The 17,708-nt window shown below is 42.4% G+C and overlaps 2 protein-coding genes across 2 annotated transcripts in view; one reads left to right on the top strand and one right to left on the bottom strand.

Annotated features, from left to right (window-relative positions):
• Nucleotides 1–1,286: 1,286 nt before the first annotated feature.
• On the bottom strand, nucleotides 1,287–4,110 carry aanat1 (arylalkylamine N-acetyltransferase 1). The gene is made up of 3 exons (XM_053418994.1): nucleotides 3,963–4,110; nucleotides 3,310–3,464; nucleotides 1,287–1,592 (listed from the first exon to the last, which is right to left on the bottom strand). Exons 1-3 carry the CDS (start codon nucleotides 4,108–4,110, stop codon nucleotides 1,287–1,289), a joined length of 609 nt encoding a protein of 202 aa, XP_053274969.1.
• Nucleotides 4,111–6,447: 2,337 nt separating this feature from the next.
• ube2o (ubiquitin-conjugating enzyme E2O) overlaps nucleotides 6,448–17,708 on the top strand; it is a 34,957-nt gene continuing 23,696 nt past the window's right edge. Inside the window, exon 1 of the mRNA XM_053419180.1 lies at nucleotides 6,448–6,864. Coding sequence (XP_053275155.1) covers nucleotides 6,466–6,864 — 399 coding nt within the window. The 5' untranslated portion in view covers nucleotides 6,448–6,465. The remainder of the gene's footprint in view (nucleotides 6,865–17,708) is intronic.

The raw sequence follows: 17,708 nt of genomic DNA, 5'->3' as shown, positions 1-17,708 counted from the left end.
CGAATCCACACCAGTGAGAGCGTTAATACTAAAACTGAATTTAAATAAGTGCAAGTTTTGTCTTATTTATCTGTTAAACTATAACATGAAACACCACATAACATGTGAGTAAAAAAGTAAGATCATGTGATGTGATGAAAAGTTGTTTTCAGCTGTGAAGAAATCCTTAAACTGCTACAAAATAAAAAATGAAATCTGGAATTTCCACAAAGAGTGCAAACCGCATCTGCTGATGAAGACCATGTTATGGGACAGAAAGCTCAAGAACAGCTAGTAATGGATCTTGTGGATCTCTGCAATAATTGGAATAGCTATTGATCTGCCCAATAGACGGTAAATAAAAAGACTCAAGAGCAGATAAAAAAAAAATAACATCTTTATTATTTTCAGAGCAAAACATTGATAGAAAATCAAAGTCTTGATTCAAGACTGGGAGGCAGAGGTGGTGATGAGTGGAAACTAAAGGAGAGACAATATATTTTCATATATTTAGGATATTGAAATACAATATTACATTCTATTACAGGCTATATTTTGCTCTATAAAATACATGAAAGTACATTACATGCTGAACAACCCATACAAGCTTTTCACCTCAATTCTTCCACTGTTCAAGTTCTTCATTCACGCTCGTCCTGATATCCCTCCATCTGTTTCCATGGTAACTGAAGGTGGATGGGCTACTTTGGCATGTTACTGCGTAGTTGTAAAACCCTATGCATGCTTTAAAAGGCATAATGTTAGAACAAGCTATAATGAAAACATTAATAATGGATATATACCAGTTTTATTGTCTAAAATGATCCTTGTGGCTTCATGAGTCAGAGACCATGTTACAGACTGGTTAAATAACAAGAATAAAAAACAAGGCAGCTCGCTCTAGTGACTATGATGATAAATGTCCAGCATTTATCATAACAAAAATTGTTTTATATAGAAACATGCCGGGAACTGAAACCAGGGTTTATAGTCCTGCTCTAATGATTTGGTTTATATTTCCTAAACAGACTAAAAAGCAAAGAAAGATTTTGTTTCGTTATTTTCCGAAGACTTTTCCAAACAGATGTTGCCGGCAGTCGGACGGCAGCGCTCTGTTCTCGGCTCTGTGCAGACTCCCAGTGAGAAGACACACCACACCGTGTGCTGAACAAGTCTCTCTCACAGTGACGTTCACAGACACAACCACTGTGTCCATCGCTCACGCACAACATGGCTGCTCACACATCCCCTCATGCTGTTCCCACGGGGATAACCACAGGTGAATCCACGAAACTTCACGTATTCCCTCAAACACCGCTGTTACGTCGCATGAAGGCGTGGCCCCTGACCGGGTACAGCATCTCGATGAACGTGAGGGGCCCCACTGTGATCTTACTGGGGCCCTGCACCTTGAAACCCGACTTCTGGTAGAAGGGAACCAGGAAGTCCTCGCACATGAGCACGGCACGGCGGACGTAGGGCAGGCACCTGAGGTACTGCAGGTAGCGCCACATCAGGATGGAGCCTTTTCCCTGCTGACGGAAGGTCCGGTGGACGGCCAGGACGTGGATGTGCACAGTGGGGCCGTGAGGCTTATGGAGAGTCAGGGCATCCTGAAATGTAGATAAGGAGAGCAGAGTTGTGAGATTATATATATATATATATATGGTACTGTTGTGTAATTTGTTGGACTTGAAAAGAAATGTTTAAAGTGATAGTTCACCCAAAAAGGAAAATCCACTCATTATCTACTCACTACTATGCCGACGGAGGGGTGGGTGAAGTGTTTGACTTCACAAAACACTTCTGAAGTTCAATGAGGTCCTTTACACTGTGTTTGTTAGCCTAAAAGCCCTTTTGTTATCCTCCTCTGGAGCTGCGGGTCGCACATGGATTACACAGGACATTTAGGACAAAATCCCTTTTGGTCGGACTTGGATGACACCACAGCAGCAGTATGGAGGCAGAATTGGCCATTTCCCTCAATTGTACTGGATTCGGCTGCAGCACTGTTTACCCCTGAAACTTCAAAAGTGTTTTGTGGACTCAAACATTTCCCCATGCACCCCCCATCGTGAGAAGTAGTGTTGAGTAGATAATGAGTGGGTTTTCATTTTTGGGAGAACTGTCCCTTTAAGGCTGCACCAGAAAACGTGTAAATGACACATTCAAAACTAGAAAAACATTTGAAAACAAAAGACTAAAAAAACCATTGGGAGTCCAGATGTCTGAGAGGAAGTACAAGTACAGCGCTATATCTATATATACAGTACAATAAATACTCATACTCAAATACTAAAGAAATGATTAACATCATACTCTACTTAAAGTGCAGCTGCCATATCAACTAATTGTACTTGAAGTATCAAAAGTAAAAGTACCACAGCACAGCAGCCACTGTCAGTGGTACAATATTATAGATTTTGAATGATCATTATTGATGCAATAACATATCAACGTATTAGAGCCCAACTGATATGGATTTTAGGGGCTGATGCCGATACTGATAAAAGGGAGTAAAAAAGGCATGTTACAGGTATATCTGCTGATGCATCTTCACCATTTAAAATTGTTTGCAATTATTCCTACTTTATCCAACCCTTATGGAAAAGAAAAACAATTGAGGCCTGATATTTAGCAGAATGACAAAACTTAATGATGAATAACTATACAGTATAAGATACATTTCCAAGTTGTACTTAGATACAGGACTTGAGTAAATATGTGTAGTTACAGACCCCCGGTTGTTTGAGAGACAGTTTGTATTTGTCTCAATGAAATACCATGTAACTCAAGTTAATTTCATAGGCATCTCACACATCCTTGTTTAGTCTTGTATACGTGGGAGTTTTTATTTTCTACTGCAGCTTCACTTTCTCCATAAAGTTTATGGTGGCTATTCTTCTCAGACTTCTCACTGGCTAAGTTTGCCGGACATTTACTTTTAATAAATGACAAAAAAAAATCCCTTCTTTTTCTCACACTTCTATATTATTTTCCATGCCACTCATATTTGCATGTCGTGCCTCAAGAGTGCACCCCCCTGCATTTTACTGCATGTTGTGTCAACTGTTTTATACAGTTTGTACAGTTTATACTTTTGCGACCTGACTTGTTGCAACATGTTGCACAAAACCTTTTAGTGTAAGCCTTTCACATCCACTCCTCAGGTGATATCTGAATCACAGGTCCTAATGTTAAACTTATAGACTTTCCGAATAAATTCTACCAGAGAAATGCACTTAAAACTCTGCTGTGAATCTCTTTTGAACCGTGTCTTGTATTGGCCCTGGCCAGTGAGCCTGAAGGTAAATCACTAGGTGTCCTCACCATGGTAAGCCTCTCCTGGTCCCACAGAGAGCCGATGACAAAAGCCACCAGGCGTCCCTCCTCGAACCAGCCAAGAGACAGCTCTGGACACAGGGTGAGGAAGTGACGCACCTCATCCAGGTGGAGGGGGCACTCACCGGACACTGAGATGAAGGCTGTGTGGAGAAGGAGGAGGAGGAGGAGGAGGAGGAGGAGGAGAGTCAGTGATCACTACCTCATCTAAATGCCTGGAAGTGAGCAGGGTGTTTTCTACTATAATATCCAATATATTAACTTTTCATAAGGGAATAAGGTAAATCACCAATCTGACTTGATAGTGGTTGTGGGCCACACAACCAGTAAATTGAATATGTGAATAAAAGATCACTGGTAAAGAGAGAAGCTTTAATCATCTGGAAATGTCATTTGTGTTCATGTTATATGGATTGACCCATTACCAGAGAGTTGGGGTTATAATTTTAGTCAAACATGTTCTAAGGCTGATGATACATGACACTGAATTAGTGGATGAGTGGATGAGTGAATTAATTAACGATATTGAATGAAACCTCCCTGTGTGCGTAGTTGCGCACTACACCTGTCCTAAAGTTGACGTGGAAGTCATTTCAAGTGATAAATAACTGGGCAAAGTAAAATCCAAACCGTCATCTTACCTTCTCTCTCTATCTCGAACACGCTGATCGCATCCTCCGGGCTGAGGGAGCGGAACTCGCTGGCCGGCAGCGTGTGGCGGCGGCCCCGCGGCACCGAAGAGGGCATGTGGAGCGGCCTCATGAACGGCAACGCGCTGACCACTGACATGGTCGTCTCGTCTCTTCAAAACGCCTTTTAAAGTGAATTAAAAACGGAGATACTAAGATTAGATCTTGAACTTTCTGCTGGTGTGTCCTATAAGTAAAAACGTCCGCTCTTCCAACAGCTTGACTCGTGCGTAACTAGCTCCGCGGCGCGTTAAGACTGAGCGCAGAAAGACGCACGTCCAGTATTTATAGCCTCGGTGCGCTCGGGGGCTGGTTGGGTTATAATCCTGGAGCGAGCTGACCACACCATGCACGCCTCTCACCCGTGAGCAGGTTAAACAACAATCCACATATTTAGCCGGGGTCAGGCGGGGTGTTTGTGTGTTGAGGATGATCCTCGACATGCCACCATCAGACCCACAGCAGATTAAGATTTTACTGATCATGTGTTTGAGTTCCCACAACAACAAATCACCAGGTTAGTATCATGAGCCTGACTCCAGGTGCCTGATAACACTGAATACAAGGACTCACTTGGACCAGTCATGCTCAGATAGTATGAATTATTCTGATTGATTAATCACAATATTAGTATCGATTAATAATGTTGCTGTGTGTGTGTGTGTCACACGCACACACACACAGGGGGAGGGGGGGGGGGGGGGGTATACTTTAAAGACTGGATTTACCACTCTTCATGTGATTTTCCAACAGGAGACTTTCAATTGTTCCCTTAAATCGAGTGCACGTTTTCCTAGACTTTATTTTCCAGATGATCTGCAAGAGGATTAGGGCATAGGATGTGTAAGGGTCACCTCTTCATTGTTAAAATAAACTATGTTAAGAATCTCAGAATAGTGTTTCGATCCATGGACATAGGATAATTTATTTCTCCCAATTTCTATAATCTCACACAACAGCAGCAGATCTGTTTTAAGGAGACAAGTGAGAGTTTGAGCAGTCAGCGCCAACTGATACTAAGAGCAGGTGAACTTTGTGTAAGGGTCACGTGACTGGAAGTAATCTCCATCTCAGATAAACACGAAAGCTTTTCAAAAGTGCAAAGCCTTTCCTGCATGGTGCACGCTTTCATTCCTGTCAGGAATCCCAATATGTCAGCCAATCCGTTTGCCCCAAAGAAATCAAAGCTGTAAGTGCTCATATACACAGTCAATCATCAGACCTTCAATAAACTGACAAACCACAAATAGTTCATGTGTTTATCTCAAAGAAAGAGACATTATCTAAGTTACCTTAGCTAATTATCATAATCGTATTGGGAGCAAACTATCTTTTCATTTTCTTTCATGAAATATCAGAATAAGAAACTTTCACTCCGCTCATGTTGCTTTAAAGTCTTCTTGACTAGAGAAGATTGGCTCAGGACATTTTCCAAAGTTTGACCTCATGTGAGGGGAGGCAGAAATCACAGTGTTTTTATTTTACAGCACATCAACACCTGTGTCAGTTCCTATCACCAAAAGGTCTCTAATCTTATCGTCTTTCCAAGTCTACATGATCGTCAGTGTCTTCGATGTGTGTGACACCTCTTCTCCTCCTGAGATATTTGTAGTCTTCCAGTATTGCGTCCAGTCCCATATTAAACATGTAATCAACGACAACTTGCTCACTGAGAGACCTTTTTCAGAACAGTGGCTGGCAGAATAAATTCTGGATATATTCTGGAGCAACTGACTCGAACATTTAAGTGCTCACATAAAGCCCCTCTGGAAAGTCTAAGGGAAGGTCTGTAAGCAGCTAAGGATTTCTGTAACAGCTAACCTGCAAGTTAATTTGCAACCAGATGTTAAACAGCTTTTAAAGAGTCTCAGTACACATCCTAGTGAACACATTAGATTAGATTAGATTCAACTTTATTGTCATTGCACAGTACAAGTACTTATACAACGAAATGCAGTTCAACACATGACTTCTTCTCTTTTGTTTTTAGGTTATATTTCAAGGCTTCTCTTTACTTATTTATTTAATAAAAATGCATTTCTTATGTTATTATTATTATTATTATGTGAATTTAGTGTGTTTTCTCTACTAAATATACACATGCATGTGCTGTCAACATGATTTCATACTGCAACTTAAAAACATGCTTTTATTTTCTTTCTTATTATTATTGTTATTAATTTAGTGTTTTTTCTTCTATAAAAACACTTAATTTCTATTACTATGTGTTTTCTCTCCTTTATAGACACATCTACACGTGTTGCCAACCATTTACCTGAATTCACAGCGCCGCTCTGTGGTGAGAAACGGTACTGGGTGATGACGCTGTCACACTGCACTAGTTACGCACAGCACGTTAGTTACGCAGCGACGTAAACACGTGCTGCTTCCACTGTTTCTTGTGTCCACCGTCGTCCTCGCTCTCCAGCAGCATCACTCCCTGACAACAGCAGCGATGGCGGAGCCCGTAGCATCGGATGCAGCAGCATCCCCGAGCCCGGGCCTCTCTCCCGCAGCCAGCCCGGTCTCCGAGCCTCCTTCCCTGGCTCTCTCCCCTACGGCGGACGGCTCCCAGCGGCTGCTCTTCTCCCACGACCTGGTCTCCGGGCGGTACCGCGGCTCAGTCCGGTTCGGCCTCGTACGGATGATCCATGGCGAAGAGGAATTTAACTCCGACTCGGACCTCGACGACGGGGTAGGGACACGCGGCGACGGAGGTGGAGGAGGAGGACGAGCCCCAGGTGGTTCGGACACTGAGAGCGCAGTGGACTCCCCGAGTGAGCCGCTCGGCAGGGGCTTCGTCCGCGTCCAGTGGTACCCCGAGGGAGGCAAGCAGGACATCAGGGAGACAAAGGTACCACACTCATGTTCATGTGTCCACACTCATGGGTCCACGCTGAGGCCGCTGCTCCCACTGTCTCCTGGGCAGAGGACAGCTGTGAGCCACTCGGGGATAAGGTTCATCTAATCTGTCTGCCGTAGAACGCAAAACCCAGCCGGCTAACTGGCTAGCGTCCAGGCGCGCATGCTAACTAGCGGTGTAGCTCGTAGCCCTCATGTCATTGATCTGGAGCAGGCTAATCAGGCTGATTGCACCTGTGTGCGTGCAGCTAGCCGCTCTCACGTTAGCTTCACCCGGCTGACAGAGCTGTCCGCTCCGGGGATGGAGCTCCGGGCTGTGGCAGGTGCAGCTCTCCGCTGTCTACCACACGCACGCCGGGGTTAGGGTGTGAACTGGGAGTGACTCTGTCTGAGAATACTGTTAAACACTTTATCATTAAAACGACTAAATATCCCGAACCTAACATCTCGAATACACCTGCCTTCTATTTCAATATTCATCTAAAGCTATCACCTGGACTCCGAGCCTGCAGAACAAAGGCTCAAATGCATCAGTAAAGTATGCAAATGATTTTCTGCTGAGTTCAGCCTTAAGCAAATTTCAGGAGAAACTTGAGGATATTTGCAGCTTTCAGCTTAGTAGCGATGATCACTTGCTGCTGTTGGTGTTAGGGTGCAGGTGGATGTCTTTTCAAATGTGAGTTGCCTGTATTATCCAAGAACCAAACACAATTATCTGATTGTCATGGAAGACGAACAAAATCAGCTAATATTCACAAAATGTTGAAGATTCTGCAACTTGGTTAACTTCAGGAACTTTTAAAAACAAAATCTGAAAAATGCAAATAGTGTGTAGGCGAGTTAAGTATTAAAGGTGTATATGTTTGAGAATGGTCTCAGGGTTTTAGGGTTATTTCTTATAAAAGACACAGTCGGCGTTTGTATGCTTGGTAAAGAAATGGGGAGCCCTGCCGCCCTGTGAACCGTCTGCCACTTCTCTAGATTTCTCCCGGGCGTTGTTGAAAGAAGGAGTGACAGAGATTGAAGGAGGACGGATCTGGAACACGCTCCTATCAGCTCATTGTAGAGACGCAGGATGAGACCAGAAGGAGCCTGATTCAACGCCCATGTTGCTGCGCTGCTTTGTCCTCTTGGCTCAATGAGTAAAGTTCTGGCCAGTGCTTCATTCAACCTTCCTCACAACAGAGACTCGCGAACAATGACAAGGTTGTTTTGACAGAACGTGGACGGCTTTATGCTGCGTCATTGCTAGTTTGTGTCCCTAAAGGATCTAGTTTGTGCCAGTGTGAACAGGTTCACTCTGTAGCTATGTTTTTGCTTATCGCCGTGCACCACATGTCCTGTGCCGACAGGGTTAGTTTTAGTTACCTATTTTCCGAGAGCACAGTGATGATTCTGATGAATAATTCAGAATTACTTCCTGCAGTAATCTTGAAGATGATATTTCCTCAATATATTGACCTGTGTTTTTTCTACTAGGCTTTTTTCTCAGCAGTGATAAGAGGAGGGAGAACAGGTGTTCTGAAAGCTGCTGCACTTTCTCTTGAGATTAAAAAAACTTGCATTTTTCCCTACAAAACCTATGATTGAAGTTTAGAAGGCAGCGGCAGCCGTGAGATGCAAATTATAAACCATCCTAAACTATGAGTCCAATGAAATCCTAATGTTTTATTGCTTCTTTGTATTGTATGACAATCGAGCCGAGTTTTGTCTGGCTTTAAGCAGGAGGTGACACCAGGTGGCTTCATGAACATACAAGTGTCACCCGTACATTGTTTTTCATAACAACTAATTAGAAATAGAATGAAACTGAACCGAGTGGCTCTCTTAACACTATGACCACTTGTAATTTTTGGGATTTTCAAAAGCCTTTGGACCAAATGGGGCTGAAGTCAGTGCAAATCAGATCCGCAATGTTAAGAAAGCTCTCGCATGATTTGCAGTAAACCCGCAGCTCATGAGCTACGTAAAATCTATGAAAAAATGCTCAGTGCCTGACTACATCCACATGATCCTGAGTTTTAGAGCCGCTTGAATTTGAAAATGCTGTTGACCCCTCTTTAGTTTTAAAACTCTGGGTAAGCGTTTGAGTCTACAGGCAGAACCGGAGATGTTTGGAAATGATGATTTAGCCTTTCGGTCACGACGTAGCGTTTGCTGGTTCACCAGGCTCCTATCACATGACCCCCTTCCAGCCTCGACTACCAGTGTAGAACGCAACATGGACAATCAGTTACATCATCGCTGACCCTGTTGTCTTTGTTATACAACTGTTTACATGTATAGGAGACAAGTTATTATTTGCGCAATCCGAGACATTTCCCGTGCCCAGCAGGACCTGAGCTGGACGTGCTTCCCTTCCTGTTTACACCGGCACGAACGTACGTACGTGAGTGGTCACGTGTTTCAGTTGTGTTGGTGTGGACGGAGATTAAATTAATACAGGGCCAAAACAATCATGTGGACAGAGATGGTTTTAGTGTGAAACCGCCTGAGCCTCCTCTGTGTGTTTTAATAGGAAGATATAGAGACATGATCACGTAGGAACGAAGACGCTGCCTCTGCCTCGTCATTGATTGGAGAACAATGTGACTTTTTTTTCCTGACTCACTTTAAATCTACTCAGAGTCGCTGCAGGTTATCAGAAGGACTAATGCTGCTGTCCACTCCACACTGACTCCATACATCTACCTGGCACTGTAAAGGATCTCCTAGAGAATTGAAACATGAAGAACTCATGCATATTAGAGACGTTAGTCAGGTAGGAACATGCAGTTCCTTCAGCATCATGTGGAGAAATCCCTTTAAGTTAAGAGTAGCTTAAACATTACATAAGTGGGCTGACATGACATGTAGCAGCTGAAGGTGTTGATGAAGTGCTCTTTAACATGCAGCTTGTGTAGCACAGGATTCTCTGTACTTCAGTGCATCACAGAGCTTTGGTTGCTATGGCAGCCGATCAGATTTTTTCCCCTCAATTTAGGATTTTGTTTTATTGTTTTCGTTTCAGTGTTTTATTATTTCTATTGGAGTTATATTGATTTGCTTAATACTTATACTAATGATAATTTATACCTAATATAACAAGGGGGTAATGTTTTCATTAGCGTTTCTCTTTGTTAGCATTGCAAAAATTATTGGCCAGATTACCTTAAAACTTGATGGAAGGATAAGATGTGGGTCAAGGAAGAAGCCATTACATCTTGGTGCAGGTCTATGCTTGCTTTTTTTACTTTCTTTAACCTGGCAAGATAGGAGTTTTCCTTCTCTTTTTGAATTTTTATGAAATAATACAGAGATCTTGATGAAAACATCAGGCACACTTCGAGGCATAATATCTAGGAGTGTGTGACATTTTGTGCGGCTGGATGGAGGTATTTGTTCTCTGAGTGCCATTGTGGTTAAAATTCTAAATCCATTTAAAGATTAAAACATTAACCGTCTGTGAGCATTAAAAAAACAACTAACAGACCTTGTGCCTATTCCTGCACTGGGCCTGCCACGGTCACCAGTCAGTTACAAACACACAGAGAGCCCCAATGCTGCAGCACAACTGACACACAATTTCCATCCAAGCCCAGAGGTGCAGCAGTGGGACAATCCAAGGCAGCAGCAGTTGAGTCTTAGCCTGAGATGTCCCTGCTTCTATCAGTTACTGGGTAACTCAAACACCCGTGGGAGAGCTGTTAAGTCCCTAAATGTACTTTGCGGAAACACCCGGTACATATGGTGTGATGACATGATGCATCAGTTCTAATCTGCTGTGTTAGGTCACAGGGGTCAAGGTAAGCTCTGATGCTATGGGAGTGTAGGGGTGGAGGAGGAGGCTGGTGTGGTTAAATGATGGGAGGGTGGGTCTAGCAAGACCCACTGCTGCCGACTGCCCTGCAGCAAAAGATGAGGGAGGAGAAGTGAGAACGGAGGGGAAGGAAATGCACAATGGGTGGTAAAGATGGAAAAAACAATTTAAATATCACCTTGATGTTGAAACCAGGAGGAGAATGTAAAATGAAATGAGACTACAATCCTGATTGGAAAGGAGGTAATGAGATCAGCAGACAGTTCAGTACCAGCTGGCTGTTAATGTGTGCAGGCTCTCAGTAATATAAATGCTAAATTCCCACCTCCTGCTCTCTAATCCATTTAAAATTCCCAGTCCTCTATGGCTTGTTGTCTTAGAGGGAAATCTGAGTTTTGCTGCTGGTTCAGTGCAATCTGGTTTGTACTCCTGAAGCAGCACATTCCTCAATGCAGCAACCACCAGACTGACTACCTCCACCAAGGAGGTTATGTTTTCACCCCTGTTCGTTTCTTGGTTGGTTTGTATGTTTGATTGTAACCTAGATTACACAAAAACAACAAGATGGATCACCACGCAACTTGGAAAGATGTGTTAGGGGTCAGGGAAGAATTCATAATATTTAGGTTTGTTGTTTGCAATGTGGTACAGCTTGATTTTAATTTAAGGGGACTATTGAGCATTAGCGAAGGTATGTGCTCTCTTTTTTGGTTTAGTAAATTCCACTTGCAGGCTATTGATCCAACTGTCAGTGTTTGGGGGAAAGATCATCACAGCTGGTAGCCATGTCACATTGTTCAGTAACAACAAGAGGAGAGGAGCTGGAGAGTTGAACTTTTGATTCTCATATGGTTTTATTGTCTGTTTAACCACATCAATGTTTTATGAAGTGAGTAGGAGGCTCCTGTGGTTTTACTGCATTTATCTTTGTCCTGGTCCATAGTTGGACCTTGAAACCAACCAGTTAGTTAGGGAAGCTTTATGTACAGTTCAATAAAACAGTCAGAACAGAACAGTGATGAGAGATGAAACGGCTGCTGTGGTTTCTTAACAGCTGCAGTAGCAGATATGTTGTGCATTATTGTGTTACTCCCCCACTGTCCTTACCATGGAAAAGCATGATGCCATATGTCATCCATCAATCTATGGCTTTTTATCTTATCGACACTGGAGCAAAATCTGTGTGTGAAGTCATTCAGTAAAAGTGAAAATGTCCGTTCTGCTCTGCACATTGTTTGCCTCACTTGACTTACTGATAATATGTTTGAGACTGTCAAAATATAGCTCTAAATACAAGAGGAAAAAAATGGGAGAACACTGCAGTTGCTGAGTGCTCTGGCGGCAGGGTGACTCCCATCTGTCAGTCCGGACATGTCTGCCCCCTACCCCCATCCTTCCAACTACAGACCTCTGGTCACACCCCCATTGACCCACAGAATACAACCTCTTTTGTCCAAAAAGGTTTGACTGCTGCATAAATGTTCAAGATACTTCAATACACAGATTTATTCCAGCATCCTCCATCATACATCCTGCAAGTATGATCACAGAAATGTTTGTTATTCAAATCCAGGCCTTGGCTCTTCAAAACAATTTTAGCTGATTTGATTAATGCATTTAATATCCATAGATGGAGGAATCAAATTGATCAAAAGAAGCATCTTAAGAACAAGATTTCAAAGACTAAATGCATAATTTGTCTCCATTCCCCTATATTCTCACCCAGATGAGCTTTTAGATGAACAGTTGGTGTGTTTATGGTTTGAAGTGGTTGTCAGCATTGTGCACTGGCTACAGCAGTTACCTAAGAGCAGACTAGAGCGATCACATTAATGATTTCTGTTTCCTTAGTCTGCAAGTTCTAATTAACTTAGCAGCTAAGCCTTTTATTGTGTGAGAGTGGATCTGCACACCATTCTCTTTCGAATATTCACACTGCTCTTGTGTTTTCTTGTGTAAACCTGCTACATCCCACGTCGCAATCTGATTAGAATTCAAATTTATTGTCAGGTGCTTTACTAAAATAATTGTGGTGGAGGAAAAAAAATCGGTGGAATTCCCGGGATGAAAACGGTCACGATTAGATATTTGAAACTGAACATTCTGCAGCGTCGACGCCCTCAGATAAGGTTGATTGATTTCATACATCGCTCTGCAGGTGCTCAAGGTAAACTGGCAGACGTTGGTGTAATCTGGGACATGTGGTCATTGCCAAGGCCCGTCCAACTGCGCTTTGCTACACATAGCCTTAGTTATGGGTTGTGCAGGTGCCAGGCAGGCCCAGGAATATACATACAACACAAACACACCAGCACACTTCAGAGGCACTAGGCATTTAATTTTGTCACCACTGAGCAGCTAAACCTGGCCTCTAAAAACAGGAGAACCAGCTCCAGTGCTGCATTGCTGTTGTACAATCATGACTGATGTCCTCACATTAGAAATGGATTATTAATGCAAACATTGCTCAACACCAGCTGCTGTATAACAACGCTTTTTGACTGCAGGGAAAGCTCAGGCAACTATAATTGAGGGAAAGACATTAACTTGTATTTTCACACACACACACGCGCGCACACACACACGTGCACACACAGGTCTTATTTTAGTTCCTGGTTGGCAGCTCTTGTATGTTGCGACACTTTCTGCCTGCAGACTGTTTGACTTCATCTGGTGTACAACATTCATTCAAACTTTAAGAAGTCACAGTTTTTTTTATAATAGAAGTAATAATTCTTGTGTTGTTTTGACATGCTCACTTAAAGTTGACTAGCAAGAGAAGGCAAACTGAGACTCCTCTTTGCTGTTTCAGTACAGAAACGCACTGACTAGATCCCTGCTAACATCCTTTATCCACACAAACAGTGAAATTCAACAACCATGCACTAATTGCATTCATTTTGATGGTTCTAATTCAGTCATTGATGTCCATTGATCATAACAAATTATATATTTCAGCAGTTGATTCATATACTTGATGATTTAGTCATGCATTTCATAAGTTTAATGAAACATTTACTTTCACTTAAGGTTATGTTTTCATCTGTTTGTTTTTTAGCAGGATTATACAATAACTACTGGACAGATTATCATGACATTTGGTGAAAGGGTGTGCTATTGGTCAGGAACGAACCCACTCAATTTTAGATAGGGGCAAATCTTGAAATTTTACATCTTTGTTGATTCCATATGAAATATGTATGATCTTGATGAAAAAATGTCAGACTTATTCAGGGGGTTTGTATTGATTAAGTGTAAATCTGGTTCTAGTGGATTTAAATGTGGTTTCATATAGTGTATATGATAAAGTAACATATAGGGATAGAAACCTGTAACTACCACCAATGTGTAGCTGAGAAACTTAATGTATAGCCATAAGTCTTGTATTAATTGAAGGACACTGTTAGGCCTCATTGGAGGTATGCGCTCTACTGAGTTTTGCATATAGTTTTAAATTGTCCACAGTTATTCCACCTCTGCTACTCAATCAGACACATTTGCTACTAAATGTGAGGGTGACTCTGTTGCACCCATGTCGCCCGATTCCTTGCTTCCTCTTATTGCACGCTCTGCCCTCTCATAGGCAGCTGAGATTGTGTCATTGTCGACTGTGATGAGGTGATGATTCCGCTCAGCGGGTGGGGGAAGAGGCGCGGCAGCGGAAAGATGCAAGAGGAAATGCATGTTTTGGCCTTTTAGTCTTTCCTCTCTGGGCTTTTAGAGTGAAATTGACTTCTTAGCCAAGTGTGAAATGTGACAAGCTGTGAAACTGGTGTGCTCTCTGTGTACTTGTCATCTCCGGGATCCTATTTTTCCGTTATCCTCCCTCCCTTCTTGGGATATCAAATTACTCTTGCTTTCTTTCCCCTGAAATATGTTCATGTTCCTCACTCTTGTTCATGCATTGGTAAGTCCAACCTTTCCAGACCGTAAAGGTTGGTTAATGTCCTTTTGTACCAAACAGATCAACATTTTTTTTTGCAGCTAAAAATCATCATCGTCATTAAAGTAACCCTGTCCAAAATATAAGGGCCTCGAGGCATTGTTCTAAGTTAGTACTCTAGAATTAAAGGACACTTATGCCTGCCTTAATCAACATTTCTAGATTCAGCAATAATAAAACCCAGTGTCATGATTTACAGGAGTTATGAGCTCATGAAAAGAGAGTGGCACACATGTCATCTGTTGCCACCCTCACACATTTAGGAGATTGGTTTGTCCGTCTGGCTTTTGTGTGAAACCAACCAATCAACACTCTGTTTTCACTGGCTAGTCCCTGGATGGAACGACAGAAGATTCCTAAGAGAACAGCAAAGTTTGCTCCTGCTGAAAATCATGTCTGCCAAGATTGGATCATTCAGCGTTGTATTTTTTTGAGAGATGATGAAAACTCTACAATGGTTGAAAATCACTGAAGTGCGATGGAAGTCATTGGAATAGGATAATCTGCAATGGGATGCGTAGTACCTTGTACCTCTGCCTCTTGTTTAATGGTCATGATTCATCTCGAAGCTGGTCGACCTTTTTATAAGGATTTTCGAAAATGTCACTGGAGAAAACCAACAGGAATCTTTTCTTCTGGAACGGCTGTTTCGCTCAAATATGCTTTTAAATGCATGATTTCGCACTTGTTCATGTGGAGGCCAATTTTCTTGGCCTAAAAGTCAGTGATCTTTATGGGGTGGCCGTGTCTTGATTAAATGTGTGTTTTTCATTGATGCACATCTGACATTAAACAAATCCAGCGCAATGTATTTCCACTCGTACCACTTGGAGGATGATGTCAGCATCTTCTATTTCCTGTAAATCTGATACGACATGGACATCACATGACTGCTTTTCTCTCCTCCTCTTTTAACCCCTGTGTGCTCCTCTATTTAACCTCTATCTTCCCTTTTTCTTATCCCTCTGTTCCTTCTCTCTGCTCCCTCCTCTCTGCTCGCTTTCTTTCTCCACAGCAAGCTCCACCTTTGCCTCCATCCCTTCTCCTCCGCCACCACTGTCGTGTCACTCCTCTTACCCTGCTTCATCTTTTCACCCTGCCCCCCACAGTCTCCTCTCCTCCGAACCCATCCCGTAAACCTCTTACTCATGACTGGATGGTCGTTCTGTTCCTGCCCTGAGATAATGGATCTTATTTCATCCTCTCTCTGTATAGACCACACACACACAGAGGAATAGACAGACTCTGAAGTGACTTAGCTGCTGGAGCCTGCACCCATCCCACTAGTCATCTCTCCTTGCAGCTCTTCTCTCTCTCTCCCTCTCATCTTTTCATCCACCCTTTTTCCTCTGCAGTGTTGGCCCTGCCCAGTTGGGAGATAGTCTCTGTCTCTCTCTCTCTGCTGTTTTTTCTCTGCTAGTCTATTTTTGCTTTTGCTTCTTGCCTCTCTGTCTCCCCGCGATCTGTCTCTATCTCCCACTTTTTCTGGGTTTCTGATTGCTATCTCCTTGTGCAACTCTCCTTCATTTATTCCTGTTACACCCTGTCTTCCTCTCAATGCACCCTCTTACCATTTTCTCCCCTCACTTGTTCCTACTGTTTCTTCATTTTCATGATTGCCCCTCTTAAGTATATGTATTTCCTTCCCCTTTTCTCCATCTTATATTCTCAGCCTCTTTGTGACTGCATCTTCTCTACATTCCATATTCTGCTTGTTTATGACTTTTGGTTCACCGTCCCTCAAACTACACAGTAAGGCAACTGTTCAGTCATATACACCTTGTGCTATTACTTCCGTTGACCTTCCCCCATGGTCTCAATGGGTAAAAGGCCATGTGCCTGCATTCTTTTTAATAGAGCCGTACACACCCTTAAGCATCCCAATCAATAGCCTTCAGTCAGACCGTCCTGCAGCAGCTAGAACAAAGTGTCATGGTGTGAGGATTGATGCTTCACTTGTTTATCGCCATATCAACCAGGGCTCCAAGGACTTGATATTGATTTTTTTTATTTAATTTTTTGCTTCCCCACATTAAAGGAAATCTACCTCAGTTGATTTATTGCAATAATTTTTTAATATTTATATAAAAAGGCTGTGTAGTAAGAAACAATATCAGGAAAGTCCTTTCATATGTTTTATAACTAAAAATAGAACTAAAATGATATATGAAGTCGCGTAGACATTTTATTCAGGGAGTGCAGTGTGCAGCACCATTAAAAGAGAAGCAGGTGGGTAAACCGAAGCACACCCACTCTTGACAGTTTTGTAAATGAGTATTGATTTTGTAACAGTATATATCACCACATTTAGCGGATGACTACACCGATGAAAAGCAGTGAGGTGCATTGTTCTGAAGTGGTTTTGGAAATTTTTACCTCCACAATTGTCTGTTAGCAGGATTACACATAAACTGCTGTACTGATAACGATAAAAAGAAGGATGTAACATGGGTCAGGGGGGAACCACTACCTTTTGATGCGGATCCGGACCAGGAGGCGTATCCCAGACTTTGGTTGCCTCTATGTGGGCCACAGCCTTTGGCCGGATGCATTATGTTTTTCGGGGTTGTCGCCATCCCATTATTGTGAAAGTGATATTTCAAAGTGCCTCGAGAAAATGTCTTAAATTTTGGTACAAACATTAATTTGGACTCAGAAGATCTGGTTCTATTTCAGCGGTCAAAGGTCACAGTCGTCTTCCATGAATCTGGGGGGGGGAAATGTTGAAGACAGAAACTGCACTGGTTGCCAAAGGGATATAACTGCAGTGCAATACAAACAATTTGTGAATTCCACATTTTCATCCAAAACAAATACTGTCTGTCATCCCTTTTCTTATATCAATTAATAATAATTGTTAATTAATATTATTTCACTATTAAGCTACTGAAAAAGGATTTAAACAACCAGTAGTTCCTGAATGAGTAATCACCCCCTCTTGGCTGGAGAGTTTCAGGATTAAGAGTGTCTAAGTTAAATTAGATTCAAATCTCTGTGAAGTAGACCGGGCAATTAATGGCTCGCACCATATACATCTCGCCCAGTCCTTTTTAGAAAAGAATTAGTCTGTTCTCCCCTAGGAGAGAAAAAAAAG

This window comes from Pleuronectes platessa, chromosome 3 (assembly GCF_947347685.1).
Source record: "Pleuronectes platessa chromosome 3, fPlePla1.1, whole genome shotgun sequence".
Classification (NCBI taxonomy): Eukaryota; Metazoa; Chordata; class Actinopteri; order Pleuronectiformes; family Pleuronectidae; genus Pleuronectes; species Pleuronectes platessa.
This window is presented reverse-complemented; position numbering and strand designations above follow the sequence as displayed.